This window comes from Scyliorhinus canicula, chromosome 16, assembly GCF_902713615.1.
Source record: "Scyliorhinus canicula chromosome 16, sScyCan1.1, whole genome shotgun sequence".
In the NCBI taxonomy this organism is placed as follows: Eukaryota; Metazoa; Chordata; class Chondrichthyes; order Carcharhiniformes; family Scyliorhinidae; genus Scyliorhinus; species Scyliorhinus canicula.
Window position 1 is genome coordinate 11,554,332 of NC_052161.1, and position 14,590 is coordinate 11,568,921.

The 14,590-nt window shown below is 47.1% G+C and overlaps 1 protein-coding gene across 2 annotated transcripts in view; it reads right to left on the minus strand.

Moving 5' to 3' along the window:
* wbp1la (WW domain binding protein 1-like a) overlaps positions 1 to 8,851 on the minus strand; it is a 95,157-nt gene extending 86,306 nt beyond the window's left edge. For both annotated transcript variants that reach the window (XM_038821531.1, XM_038821532.1), the window contains exon 1: positions 8,649 to 8,851. In XM_038821531.1, the coding sequence (XP_038677459.1) occupies positions 8,649 to 8,759 (111 nt within the window). In that variant the 5' untranslated portion in view covers positions 8,760 to 8,851. The remainder of the gene's footprint in view (positions 1 to 8,648) is intronic.
* Positions 8,852 to 14,590: the final 5,739 nt, after the last annotated feature.

Sequence of the window (14,590 nt, forward strand, 5' to 3'; positions counted from 1 at the left end):
GAGGCGCTAAAGGCAGTAGTGCGGGGGGAGCTGATTTCAATTGGGGCCCACAGAGCCAAGGCAGAGAGGGCAGAGATGGATAGATTGGTCAGGGAAATGGGTTGGATAGATGAAGAGCACGCGGAGTCCCCGGGGGAGGTTTTACTCAGGGAGAGGCAGAGACTACAGGCGGAACTAGGGGCACTATCCACGAGTAGGGCCGTGGAACAGCTTAGGAAGGCGAAGGGAGTGGTGTACGAGCATGGGGAAAAGGCTAGCAGACTGTTAGCGCAGCAACTCAGGAGGGAGGAGGCGGCCAGGGAAATAGGTAGAGTGATGGATGGGGAGGGGCGCAAAGCGGAGGACCCGGCAGGATTGAATAAGGTATTCCGGGACTTCTATCGCAAGTTGTATACTTCGGAGCCGCCGGAAGAACCGGAGGAGATGAAAAGGTTTCTGGACGGGTTAGCCTTCCCAACAGTAGGTGGGGGCGAGTGGATGAGCTGGGGGCCCCGATTAGAGTGGAGGAGGTATTGGGGGGCCAAAAGGCCATGCAGTCGGGGAAAGCCCCGGGGCCGGATGAATACCCAGTAGAGTTCTATAGGAAGTTTTCTGAGCTGGTGGGCCCGGTCTTGGCGAGGGTTTTCAATGAGGCAAGGGACAGAGGGACCCTGCCGCCGACAATGTCACAAGCCACTATATCACTGATATTGAAGCGGGGTAAAGACCCGGAGGCGTGCGGGTCCTACAGGCCAATTTCCCTGATTAATGTAGACGCCAAGCTCCTGGCAAAGGTACTGGCGGTTAGAATGGAGGACTGCGTACCGGAGGTGATTGGGGAGGATCAAACTGGGTTTGTGAAAGGTAGGCAGCTGGCGGCCAACCTGAGAAGATTAGTTAATGTGATAATGATGCCCCCAGTGAGTAGGGAGGTGGAGGTAGTGGTGGCAATGGACGCTGAGAAGGCCTTTAACCGGGTGGAGTGGGACTATCTATGGGAGGTGCTCGGATGGTTTGGTTTCGGGGAGGGATTGGTGGATTGGATCAAATTATTATATCAGGCCCCGAGGGCCAGCGTCAGGACTAACAGAGAAGTGTCGGAGTACTTTAGGTTGTACCGAGGGACCAGACAGGGCTGCCCCTCTCCCCGCTGCTGTTTGCGCTGGACATAGAGCCGCTGGCGAGTGTGCTGAGAGCCACAGAGGGATGGAAGGGGATGGTGAGGGGCGGGGTAGAACATAGGGTCTCTCTTTACGCAGACAACCTGCTCCTGTACGTGTCGGACCCAGTGGCCGGGATGGAAAGTATACTGGGAATGTTGAGGAAGTTCGGCCAGTTTTCAGGATACAAATTAAATACGGCCAAGAGTGAAATGTTTGTGGTACAGGGAAGGGGTCAGGACAACAGATTGAGAGGGCTACCGTTTAGGCTGGTTGAGGAAAATTTCCGGTATTTGGGAATCCAGGTGGCACGAGACTGGGGCAGGCTGCACAAGTTAAATTTGGCCAGGGTGGTGGAGCAAATAAAGGGAGAGTTTCGGAGATGGGATGGACTCCCGCTGTCGCTGGCAGGGAGGGTGCAGACTGTAAAGATGACAATCCTCCCTAGATTTCTGTTTGTTTTTCAGTGCCTCCCGATCTTTGTCCCACAGTCCTTCTTCAAAAGAGTTAACAGGATTATCATGAGCTTTGTCTGGGCGGGAAAATCCCCGCGGGTGAAGAAGGCGATGTTGGAGAGGAACCGCAGCGAGGGAGGGCTGGCTTTGCCGAGTGTGATTAATTATTACTGGGCGGCCAACATCGCTATGTTAAGGAAGTGGATGGTGGGTACGGGGTCTATCTGGGAGCGGGTGGAGGCGGCTTCGTGCAGGGGCTCCAGCTTGGCAGCCCTGGTCACGGATCCTCTACCGCTGCCGCCGGCCAAGTACTCCACCAGCCCGGTAGTGGTGGCGACCCTGCCGATATGGGGCCAGTGGAGGAGGCATGTAGGGGAGACGGGGGCGTCGGTTTGGGCGCCAATCTGCGACAACCATCGGTTTGCCCCCGGGAGTATGGATGGGGGGTTTCGAGTATGGCGGCGGGCGGGGGCGGGAAGGGTGGGTGATATGTTCCTGGAAGGGAGCTTTGCGAGTTTGAGGAGCTTGGAGGAGAAATTTGGGCTGGTAATTTTTTTTAATTTTTTATTAGAACAGTACAGCACAGAACAGGGCCTTCGGCCCTCGATGTTGTGCCGAGCAATGATCACCCTACTCAAACCCACGTATCCACCCTATACCTGTAAGCTAACAACCCCCCCCCCCTTAACCTTACTTTTTAGGACACTACGGGCAATTTAGCATGGCCAATCCACCTAACCCGCACATCTTTGGACTGTGGGAGGAAACCGGAGTACCCGGAGGAAACCCACGAACACACGGGGAGGATGTGCAGACTCCGCACAGACAGTGACCCAGCCGGGAATCGAACCTGGGACCCTGGAGCTGTGAAGCATTTATGCTAACCACCATGATACCGGTAATGGGAAATGATTTTAGGTACCTACAGTTGCGGGACTTTGTTCGTAGACAGGTCCCATCTTTCCCACGCCTCCCGCCAATGGGGGTCCTAGACAGAATAGTCTCTGGGGGGGAAGAAGGGGAGGGTAGAATCCCTGGTATTTATAAGGTGCTCATGAGGGAGGAATGGTCCCAGAAGGAGGAACTGAAACTTAAATGGGAGGAGGAGCTAGGCGGGGAAATGGAGGATGGGCTGTGGGCAGAGGCCCTGAGTAGGGTAAATTCGACCGCAACATGTGCTAGGCTCGGGCTGATCCAATTTAAGGTCATTCACCGGGCCCATATGATGGTGGCTCGGATGAGCAAATTCTTTGGGATAGAGGACAAATGCGCTAGGTGCGCGGGAGGACCAGCAAACCACGTTCACATGTTTTGGGCATGTCCTAAGCTTAGGTGGTACTGGGAGGGATTTGCGGGCGTCATGTCCCGGGTGCTAAAAACTTAATGACTTCTTTGCGGGAGAGTGAGCGTCAGCAGGGGGGGGGAGTGGAGGGTAAGAGTAGAGGAGAGTAGGAGGGATAAAATGGCGGGTAGTACCGGTGGGAGAGGAGCGGGCTTGTGCAGTATGTTACGATTGAAATATTGAAAGTACATGGATGTTTGCACATTTTTGCCTTTTTTGCTTTCTTTCTGTTGATGTCTGTATCTGTTTACAAAGCCAAAAACTACCTCAATAAAATTGTTTATTAAAAAAAAATAACGCTGAGACTTATCATAGAGTGCTGGAGGACTGGCAATAATACAAAGGCTTGTGCTCTAGGACTAGCCATGCCCACAGACTGTTCCAGTACAGCTTCAACACTGGCATCTGGAACCTGACAACATGGAAAATTTCTCATGTACGTCATATCCAGAAGAAAGCAAACCAAATCCAATCTGACCAATTACCACCTCTAGTCTTGGTCATCAGCAAAGTGATTGAAGGCATCATCAGCAGTGCTGTCAAACAGCACTTATTCAGCAATAACCTGTTCACTGACACTCAGTTTGGGTTCCTCCAGGGCCACTCAGCTCCTGGTCTCATTATATCCTTGGTCCAAACATGGACAAAATATCTGAATACGAGGGCGAGAATGACTGCCCTCGACATCAAGGCAGCATTTGACCAAATGTGACATTAAGGAGTCCCAGCAAAACTGCAATCAATGAGAATCGGGGGAAACTCTCCATTGGTTGGAGTCATACCTGACACTAAAGGAAGGTTGGGATTATTGGGCATCAATCATCTCAGTCCCAGGACATTGCTGCCGAGGTTCCTCAGGGTAGTGCACTAGGGCAGGCCATTTTCAGCTAGTTCATTAGTAACCTTTGCTCCATCATTAGGTCAGAAGTGGAGATGTTCACTAACGATTGCATATTGTACAGTACCATTCACGACTTCTCACATACTGAAACAGTTCATGTCTATGGGGCAAGACTTGGATAACATTCAGGCTTTGAGTGATAAGTGGCAAGTAACGGCTGTGCCACAGAGGTGCCAGGCAATGTCCATCTCCAACAAGAGAGAAACCAACCACCTCCCCTTAACATTCAATGGCATTCCCATCAGTGATTACCTCACTATCAACACCCTGAGAGTTACCATTGACCAGAACCATCCACATAAATACTGTGACTACAAGAGGTGCAGATAGTAACTCACCTCCTGATTCCCCAAAGCCTGTCCACCATCGAGGAGGCAGAGCTCATGGGTTTGGAAGGTGCTGTCAAAGGAGACTTGACAAAGTTGCTGCTGAGCATCTTGTACATAGCACACACTGACGCCATTGCCTGTCGGTGGTAGTGGGGGATCGGATGCCAATCAAGCATGCTTCTTTGTCCTGGATAGTGTCAAGCTTCCGGAGTGTTGATTTGCACTCTGTGCCGACTTAGGAGGTCTCATGTATCTATCAGTGATCATTCCAACTCCTGGCCACTCGCCAAGAACCTAGAGTGGACTGGCATTAGGCTCAGCTGCAATACTGAGACTGAAGTGACTTACAGTCTAGGTTTGAAGAAAACCCATTTTGCTGATAAAGTATGGAGGGCTGCCAGTGCCTGTGGAATGATGCTACAATACGAATAAGCAAATCCAAACAGGAGTTTGGGAAAGTTTGTGGGACAGTATAAATAATTTAAAATCCAATTTTTCTTGTGTGGAGACAGGAGAAGGAAGAGGAGTGGAAAACAAAACAAGTGCACATTGTACTATCAGAGCCAACCATTAAATACATCTTCCCCCACCTCACATGTCATGCCTCACCCTTAAGGTATCCAGAACAACAGATAAAAGTTTCAAGCACCTTAATTTGCTTGTACGTATGACTAGAACAGCAAGACAACAGAAATGTTCGGTATGTGATGCAAAGTTAAATCCACTTAGATCTCAATAACATATCCAACATTGGCATTATTCCCAATGTATCTCACACTAACAAAGCATCTACTATACATGTTGATGGATCTGAAAGGCTTGCCTTCATTGGGAGAATGCGTTCTGAGGCTTAAGTGAATAAAATGAGATCACCTGGAACGCACTAAGTCTGAATAGAAGGGACAAGATCATGCCCAATCAATTTGCTGGATTCGCTGAGAATACAGATCTAGTATTCAAGGGTAAGACAGTGGGTTGTATTTACTTGAAGGGTCAGCTCAGGAGCAACTATCAGGACTGATTCTCAATCGGATAGATGGTTGTGAAGATAGATGTGCTTGGTGAGCTGTATGACTTAAGAGTGCACTTCCAGTGAAAAATCGGCATGCTGTGTATTTTTCATTCGTTCGTGGGACGTGGGTGCTGCTGGTCGAGTCAACGTTATTTCACGCCCTTGAGGGAATTTAAGAGTCAACCAGTGTGTCTGGAGTCACATATAGGCCAGCCGGGTAAGGACACCAGATTTATTTCCCTGAAGGACATTAGTGAACCTGATGGTTTTTTATAACAATCAACAATGGTTTCATGGTCATCATCAAACTTTTAATTCCAGATTTTTTGTTAATTCAAATTTCACCATCTGTCATGGTGGGATTCAAACCCACGTCCCCAGAGCATTATCCAGAATTTCTGGATTAGTAGCCCTGGAACAATACCACTGTGCCACCACCTCGCCAGTTTGCCTACATGACAATGACTGCACTCCAATGAGATTTGCAATGTGTCATGTGTTTTGTGCCACACATGCTATCCATATTTTATAGCACAGTAGGGGGCCATTCAGCCCAGCCTGCCTGTGCTGGACCTCTGTCAGAGCTATCCATGGAGTACCAGCCCTTTCCCCACAATTGAAAATAGTAATTATTTTTTGTTCACACCAAAAATTTCCCTGATCATCTCCTTTTCATTTTTTGACCGGCTAAATGCGTTACTAACTTACCGACCAGTGGAAACAGGTTTTCCCTTGTTACCTCATGCACATTCCCATACCTCGTAACTTCAAGCAGCTCAATCAGATTTCCTTTTGTTGCAGCGCAAGGTTCCCCCATTTTTCTACTCTTTCCTCATGAGAAAAGCCTCTCACATTAATGTTGTCTCTGTACAGCTCTTCTGTACTCTCTCCTTGGCCTTGACAGCTTTCTGAAGTAATCTGCCTAAATTCAGACATAAGTGTGCCCCTAATAAAATACTCTACTAATTTAGTAAAAAATAAATCTCAGTCTGGGCCTGGGGAAGCAGAAAAAGCAAAATATTTTAATTGCAGTCTCAACAACTACATGTAGAGATTCAGCACTGCCGATTTGCTTTTGTACCCTGCTTATTTATAAAACCTTAACTATCATACTGTTGCTTTTTCGTGTATAAAAAAGTTACTCGGTAGTTTTTCCACTTAATTTAAAGGGAGTTTCTGCACCTAAGTCTTTGTCTTTACTTTCCCTAATCAAATTTATAATTTCACGTTTCTCCATCTCTCGGTCCAAATAATTCTCGAATAATTCATATAGCCCTAATGTTACTTGCTAAAAATCTTCAGGCACGTCGCCTCCCAATCAACTGTTGTACAGTTCTTCTCCCCGTGTTTGCATGGGTTTCACCCCCACAACCCAAAGATGTGCAGGGTAGGTGGATTGGCCACACTAAATTGCCCCTTTATTGGAAAAAATGAATTGGGTACTGTTGTACAGTTCAGACTTTCAACAACTTTCTTAATCTTGTCAAATAAAGAGCAGGCTCCCATTCGGCCCATCATACTAGCCTTTCAATTGGAGCTCTCCATTCTAAGTTCATTTCCCTGCTCTGCCCCCATATCATTTTAGAAAATCATTACCCATTGATGCTTTTATTGTGAGCATGAACAGTAAGCACCACAAAGCAATGAAAAACATCATACTGGGTTTCAAATGTGAAATGAAAGTTACAAAAGGTACATAAGGAATGTTAGGACAGTAACCTTCTCGTGTAACGCAAAGGATAATTGAATGCCTGAGTTTTACTGTCATTTTTTTACGATCATCTGAACACACCTGGTAAGGTCAGGTATCATTATTCAGCTTCCCATTATAGTCAGATATCTCATTCTCAATTGTATTCTAGAATTTATTGTCATCTGTGTCTAATATCACAATCATTAATCCCTAAACAAAGAAATTAGCACCACTGTATAAAGCATCTTTGGTGAACATCTGTCACACCATCCATCAGGGAAAGGGAATAAAGTAGGTATTAAAATCTCCTCTGCCCAAATCACCTCCATATACTCGGGAGTTCTGAGGCACCCAGAGTCTCAGGCTATGCCTTAAATGTGAACTTATAAACTGATACTGTGCTATTTGTTACTAAAGCACACTTAACATTTTTACGAGAAAAAATGACTTCCCATGAAAGCGCTGATGCAGGCTATTCGGTCCACTATGTTTGTGTAGTTAATGCCACAATCAGATCAACATGCTGTTATTGAATGGCAGAGCAGGCTCAAGGAACGAAATGGCCAACTCCTCTTCTGTTTCTTGATTTCGCAAAAAAAAGCTCAAACTACACAAGTCCATAAGACATAGGAGCAGAATTACGCCATTCGGCTCATCGAGTCTGCTCTGCCATTCAATCGTGGCTGAGATGTTTCTCCTCCCCATAATCCCTGATCTCCTTATTAATCAAGAACCTATCTATCTTTGCCCTAAAGAAACTCCAGGATTTGGCCTCCACAACTTCTGCAGCAATGAGTTCCACAGATTCACCACCCTCTCAGTTTTAAAGGATTGTGCTCATCTCTGTTTTAAAGGACCGTCCCTTCAGTCTGAGGCTTTGCCCTCGGGTACTAGTTTTTTCGACTAGTGGAAACGTCCTCTCCACGTCCAATCTATCCTGATTCCTTCAAAGTTCAATAACACGTGAGGAAAACGCAGCAACCATTTCGCACACAGTAAGATCCCACAAAGCACAAATGAGATGTATGCGCCATTAGCTCAGTGGGCTGGACAGCTGGTTTGTAATGCAGAACAAGGCCAGCAGCGCAAGTTCAATTCCCGTACCGGCCTCCCCGAACAGGCGCCGGAATGTGGCGACTAGGGGCCTTTCACAGTAACTTCATACTTGTGACAATAAAAGATTATTATTAAGTGATTTCGATGATCAGTGAAGGAGAGAAGTTGGGTTAGGACAGCAGGGGAACTTCCCTGCTCTTTGCCAAAGTGCCATCGAAACTGGTAGGAGACTCAATTCAGCATCTGACCTGAAAGGCACCCCACCCTGGGGTGTACCACTCCACCATCAACACCCTGGGGAGTGGGTGGCAGCCAAGATGAAGTTATTAAAGTGGCTGAGAACCCACAGCCCCCTGAATACGACACACGACCAACTGGCCCAAACGGATACCAGAAAAACAAAACCAAAACCAAACTTAAACAGTGCCCATCTGAAAAAAGAAACGAAAGGCTTGATTGAAATGGGCTTGCGTCTCAGTCAAGGATGAAGCACGCAAGGAAAGTCTTGATATAAATTACACATTTTTAAAAAAATAATCTATTTGATACAATAAATATCAACAGCATTGACGCCATCAGTGTAACAAATTGAATGTAACAAATGGTGATGTAACCGAGGCCTGAGGTGGTTACAATGTAGCCGGGTTGCTGATGGGCTTTTTTCTGGTGTGTGTTTTAAATGGAAACACATTTAAAAGGCCAGCGCTTTGTTTCCGCTTACCTGCGCTTCCGCCCCGGCCAGGCTGACAGGGAAGATGTGAGGCAGCAACACCACCATTTTCAGCGGGATCCTGCTGCTGATGCCTCGCCTTGCAGCGGCTGCCGGCTCCATGCCAAGCCCCGCAGCCTGCCTTCTCTCCTCCGCCCGTGCTGCTGCCTCCCCGGCTCCGGGGAGAGTTCCAACACCCAGCACCCTCCTCACCCTCCTCCTCCTCCTCCCCCCGCAGAGCCCCGCCCCCCTTCTCCTTCCCCATTGGCCGGCCCCCGGCCTCCGCGTCCCCATTTAAAACTTTCCCAGCCCCCCATTGGCCGGCCGCCCCTGTCACTCAGCCCCTTCCCCGGCGCCCGGCGTCACGCGCCTGCCAACCAGGAGGCTCGCGTCTGCACAGGGTGGGGATCAGTCACAGAGCCTTGTTTATCTGCAAAGCATCGGCTGCCCATTATACAACCGCCTGTGTGTGTCTGGTGGGAGAGGGGGGGTGTTTATCTGTGTGCATGTTAAACCTGTGCATTCTGATTTAGCAAACATAGAGATTCCCTTGAAAGATAAATTCTGATCATTGCTTTCTCTCCCACCCTCCTCCACCATGCACTCCCAATCTTATTCTTTAGGTATGAGGAGAGGTTGAATAAACTCGGCTTTTTCTCACTGGATCGACGGAGGTTGAGGGGCGACCTGATAGAGGTCTACAAAATTTTGAGGGGCATAGACAAGAGTGGATAGTCAGAGACTTTTTCCCCAGGGTAGAGGGGTCAAATACTAGGGGGCATAGGTTTAAGGGGCAAGGTTTAGAGGAGATGTACGAGGCAAGTTTTTTTCCACAGAGGGTAGTGGGTGCCTGGAACTCGCATCCGGAGGAGGTGATGGAAGCAGGGACGAAAGCACCAAGTTATTTTTTTCCCAACTAAGCGTGGCCAATCCACCTAATCTTGCACATCTTTGGGTTGTGGGGGTGAAACCCACGCAGACATGGGGAGAATGTGCAAACTCCACACGGACAGTGACCCAGGGCCGGGATTCGAACCCAGGTCCTCAGCGCCGCAGTCCCAGTGCTAATCACTGTGCCACATGCTGCCTACTAAATTTAAATTAGATTAGTTACTTTCCATTTTTCACACACAGCTTATCACAAGCTTTGACAATGGTGCAGTTTGGATGTAACTGATCACCAAGTACCACAGATGGGATATTGGATTGGATTGGATTGGATTTGTTTATTGTCACGTGTACCGAGGTACAGTGAAAAGTATTTTTCTGCAAGCAGCTCAACAGATCATTCAGTACATGGGAAGAAAAGGGAATTAAACAGAATTCAAGAAAATACATGAGAATACATAATAGGGCAACACAATATATACAATGTACTACATAAGCATTGGCATCGGATGAAGCAGACATGGGTGTAGTGTTAATGAGGTCAGTCCATAAGAGGGTCATTTAGGAGTCTGGTGACAGTGGGGAAGAAGCTGTTTTTGAGTCTGTTCGTCCGTGTTCTCAGACTTCTGAATCTCCTGCCCGATGGAAGAAGTTGGAAAAGTGAGTAAGCCGGGTGGGAGGGATCCTTGATTATGCTGCCTGCTTTCCCCCGGCAGCGGGAGGTGTAAATGGAATCAATGGATGGGAGGCAGGTTCGTGTGATGGACTGGGCGGTATTCACGACTCTCTGAAGTTCCTTGCGGTCCTGGGCCGAGCAGTTGCCATACCAGGCTGTGATGCAGCCCGATAGGATGCTCTCTATAGTGCATCTGTAAAAGTTGGTAAGGGTTAATGTGGACATGCCAAATTTCCTTAGTTTCCTGAGGAAGTAAAGGCGCTGTTGTGCTTTCTTGGTGATAGCGTCGACATGAGTGGACCAGGATAGATTTTTGGTGATGTGCACCCCTATGAATTTGAAACTGCTCACCATCTCTACCTCGGCTCCGTTGATGCTGACAGGGGTGTGTACAGTACTTTGCTTCCTGAAGTCGATGACCAGCTCTTTAGTTTTGCTGGCATTAAGGGAGAGATTGTTGTCGCTGCACCACTCCACTAGGTTCTCTATCTCCCTCCTGTATTCGGACTCGTCGTTATTCGAGATCCGGCCCACTATGGTCGTGTCGTCAGCAAACTTGTAGATGGAGTTGGAACCAAGTTTTGCCATGCAGTCGTGTGTGTACAGGGAGTAGAGTAGGGGGCTAAGTACGTAGCCTTGCGGGGCCCGGTATTGAGGACTATTGTGGAGGAGGTGTTGGTGTTCATTCTTACTGACTGTGGTCTGTTGGTCAGAAAGTCAAGGATCCAGTTGCAGAGTGGAGAGCCAAGTCCTAGGTTTTGGAGCTTTGATATGAGCTTGGCTGGGATTATGGTGTTGAAGGCGGAGCTGTAGTCAATAAATAGTCAATATCATTTGGATCTTGCATTGCATTGATGATGGCTTCAGTAACAGTGCAGGAAGCTCATCGGGGCTAAAGGCCGATAAGTCATAGAATCATAGAATTGACAGTGCAGAAGCAGGCCATTTGGCCCATCAAGTCTGCACTGGCCCTAACAAAGAGCACCCTACTCAAGCCCACGTCTCTACCCTATCCCCGTAAAGCCCACTTAACCTTATTGGACACTAAGGGCAATTTAGCATGACCAATCCACCTAACCCGCACATCTTTGGATTGTGGGAGGAAACCGGAGCACCCGGAGAAAACCCACACAGACACAGGGAGAACGTGCAGACTCCACACAGACAGTGACCCAAGACGGGAATCGAACCTGGAACCATGGAGCTGTGAAGCAACTGTACTAACCGCTGTGCTACTGTGCTGCCCGGTATCCTGGATCTGATGGGTTGCACCCCAGGATATTAAAGGAAATAGGTACCGTGATAGTAGATGCACTCGTAATAACCTTCCAAGAATCCTTAATTTCTGGAAAAGTACCAGAGGATTGGAAAAATACCAATGTACTGCCCTTAATCAAAAAGGAAGGGAGACACAAAAACACGTAACTATAGACCAGTTGGCTTAACTTCAGCCATTAGGATGTCAGAGTCCATTATAAAGAATGCAATAGCAGAACATTTAGAGATACATAATATAATCAAGCAGAGTCAGCATGGCTTCATGAAGGTGAAATCATGCCTGACAAATTTATTAGAATTAGCTCAATTCAGTACACATTTGTATGCAATGGGCGACTGTGCAGACACCATCCCAGTTACCCTGTAGATCCATGAGGGTAATACCACAGAGGCAAAGCTCAGTGATGCACTGGAGACATATTTCAGTCTCTGCAAGAAAACCATTGTAGATTGTTCAAGATTGAATAAACAAACACAGAGACACCAGGAAAGCATTGACACATTTTGCGTTCATCAGTTAGGAGAAGACCGTGATTGTGGTAATCTGAAAGAGGAGCTAATTTGTGATAGAGTAGTTATTGGAGTCGTGGATGATGCATTATCAGGTAATTTGCAGTCCCAAGATAACGTGATACTGAGAGAGATGTCTAAACTGTAAAGGGCTTACTGAAAAAGAGTGAGAATTTTTAATAAGTGCCCTTGAGTTACCAATCCTCACCTCTGTGAGTTAGACCCCACTTGGAGTCACTGTGAGCAGTTCTGAAATGAAAGGAAATGAAAATCGATTATTGTCACGAGTAGGTTTCAATGAAGTTACTGTGAAAAGCCCCTAGTCGCCACATTCCGGCGCCTGTTCGGGGAGATTGGTACGGGAATTGAACCGTGCTGCTGGCCTGCCGTGATCTGCTTTAAAAGCCAGCGATTTAGCCCAGTGTGCTGAACCAGCCCCTATACTGGGCACCACACTTTAGGAAGGATATTTTGGCCTTGAAGGGAGTGCAACGAGATTTCCAAAAATGGTACCTGGACTAGATGGGTTGAATGAAATGAAAATTTCTTATTGTCACGAATAGGCTTCAATGAAGTTACTGTGAAAAGCCCCTAGTCGCCAGATTCCGGCACCTGTTACAGGAATTGAACCGTGCTGCTGGCCTTACTTGGTCTGCTTTAAAAGCCAGTGATTTAGCCCAGTGTGCTAAACCAGGCCCAGTTATGTTACCAGGAGAGATTACACAAATTACACAAATTTTTGTAAATCTGTTTTTGCTATAATTTAAAAGGTGAAGGGATGACCTGCTCAAAGTATTCAAGTTATTAAAGATAAACTATTTTCGCTGGTTGGAATTCTAAAACTAGGGGGCATAGTCTAAAACAGGTTTTTTTTTTGATTTTTTAAAAATAAATTTAGATTATCCAATTATTTTTTCCAATTAAGGGGGCAATTTAGCGTGGCCAATCCACCTACTCTGCACATTTTTGGGTTGTGGGGGAGAAACCCACGCAGACACGGGGAGAATGTGCAAACTCCACACGGACAGTGACCCAGAATCGAACCTGGGACCTCAGCGCCATGAGGCAGCTGTGCTAACCACTATGCCACCGTGCAGCCCTGTCTAAAACAGGTTTAACCATTCAGGAGGGATGCTAGGAAGAACTTCTTCACTCAAAGGGTGGGAGAGATTTTGAACTCTCTCCCACACACAACAGGTGAAGCTAGAACTGTTGTTAATTTTAAATCTGGAATAGATTTTTGTTAGGCAAAGATATTAAGGGATTATGGGCGCAAAATGAATATGAAGTGAGCCCATGGATTATCCATGATCTCTTTAAATGGTGGGATAGGTTCGAGGGGCTTAATGGCCTACTCCTGTTCCGATGTGCCTCTTGTGGAGAAGGTTGCATACATAGATTGCTACCCTTTTGCATACATCGATATCACAGGTCAAGCACACGGACTCAGAGAAAGTATGAGATAGAGAGGAAACTTATCAAAGTAAATAGATGAAACACTATGATAGTCGTCACAGGGCAAGAACATTATCAGATCTTCAGCCAGGAGAATAGGTTGGATAGGAGATCAATGGAGAAATCCTCATATCCGAGCTCCGACATTGCCCAGATGGACTGAACACAGTGAGTTGAAACAGACGAGCTCTGATTGCAAATGAGCAACAATATGGAAAACAGAAAGATCACGCTCATCAGAAATGAAAGAAAATCAGTGGTCAGCACTGCTGCCTCACAGCGCCGAGGACCCAAGTTCGATCCTGGCCCCGGGTCACTGCCTGTGTAGAGTCTGTACATTCTCCCCCCACAACCCAAAAAGATGTGCAGGATAGGTTAATATGCCACGCTAAATTGCCCTTAATTGGAAAAAAAATAATTGAGCACTCTAAATTTATTTTAAAAAATGAAATGAAAGCAGATACCGAACGAGGTGATCCTGGACCACCGACTGATTCTAATTCTGCTCAATAGTGTCCAGAAGACCACTATCAATGTAAATGCGGGCAGCACGGTGGCCTAGTGGTTAGCATAACCGCCTCACGGCGCTGAGGTCCCAGGTTCGATCCCGGCTCTGGGTCACTGTCCGTGTGGAGTTTGCACGTTCTCCCCGTGTCTGTGTGGGTTTCGCCCCCACAACCCAAAAATGTGCAGAGTAGGTGGATTGGCCGCGCTAAATTGCCCCTTAATTGGAAAAAATAATTGGCTAATCTAAATTTATAAAAAAAAAAAAAAAAAAAAAAAATCAATGTAAATGCCTTATCTCCTACACACGAGAAGAGAACTGGACGTGGTAGGCTTGTGAAGGCACATGGAGACAGACGAGGAATCATAGAATACCGACAGTGCAGAAGAAGGCCATTTGGCCCATCGAGCTTGCACCCCTGCCCTATCCCCATAACCCTGTAACTCTGCCTAACCTTTGGATATTAAGGGGTAATTTAGCATGGCCAAACCACTTAACCTCCACATCTTTGGACAGTGGGAGGAAACTGGAGTGCCCAGAGGAAACCCACGCAGACACGAGGAGAATGTACAAACTTTGCACAGTCACTTGAGGCGGAATCAAACCTGGGTCTCTGGCACTCTGAGTCATAATTCTGTCCTT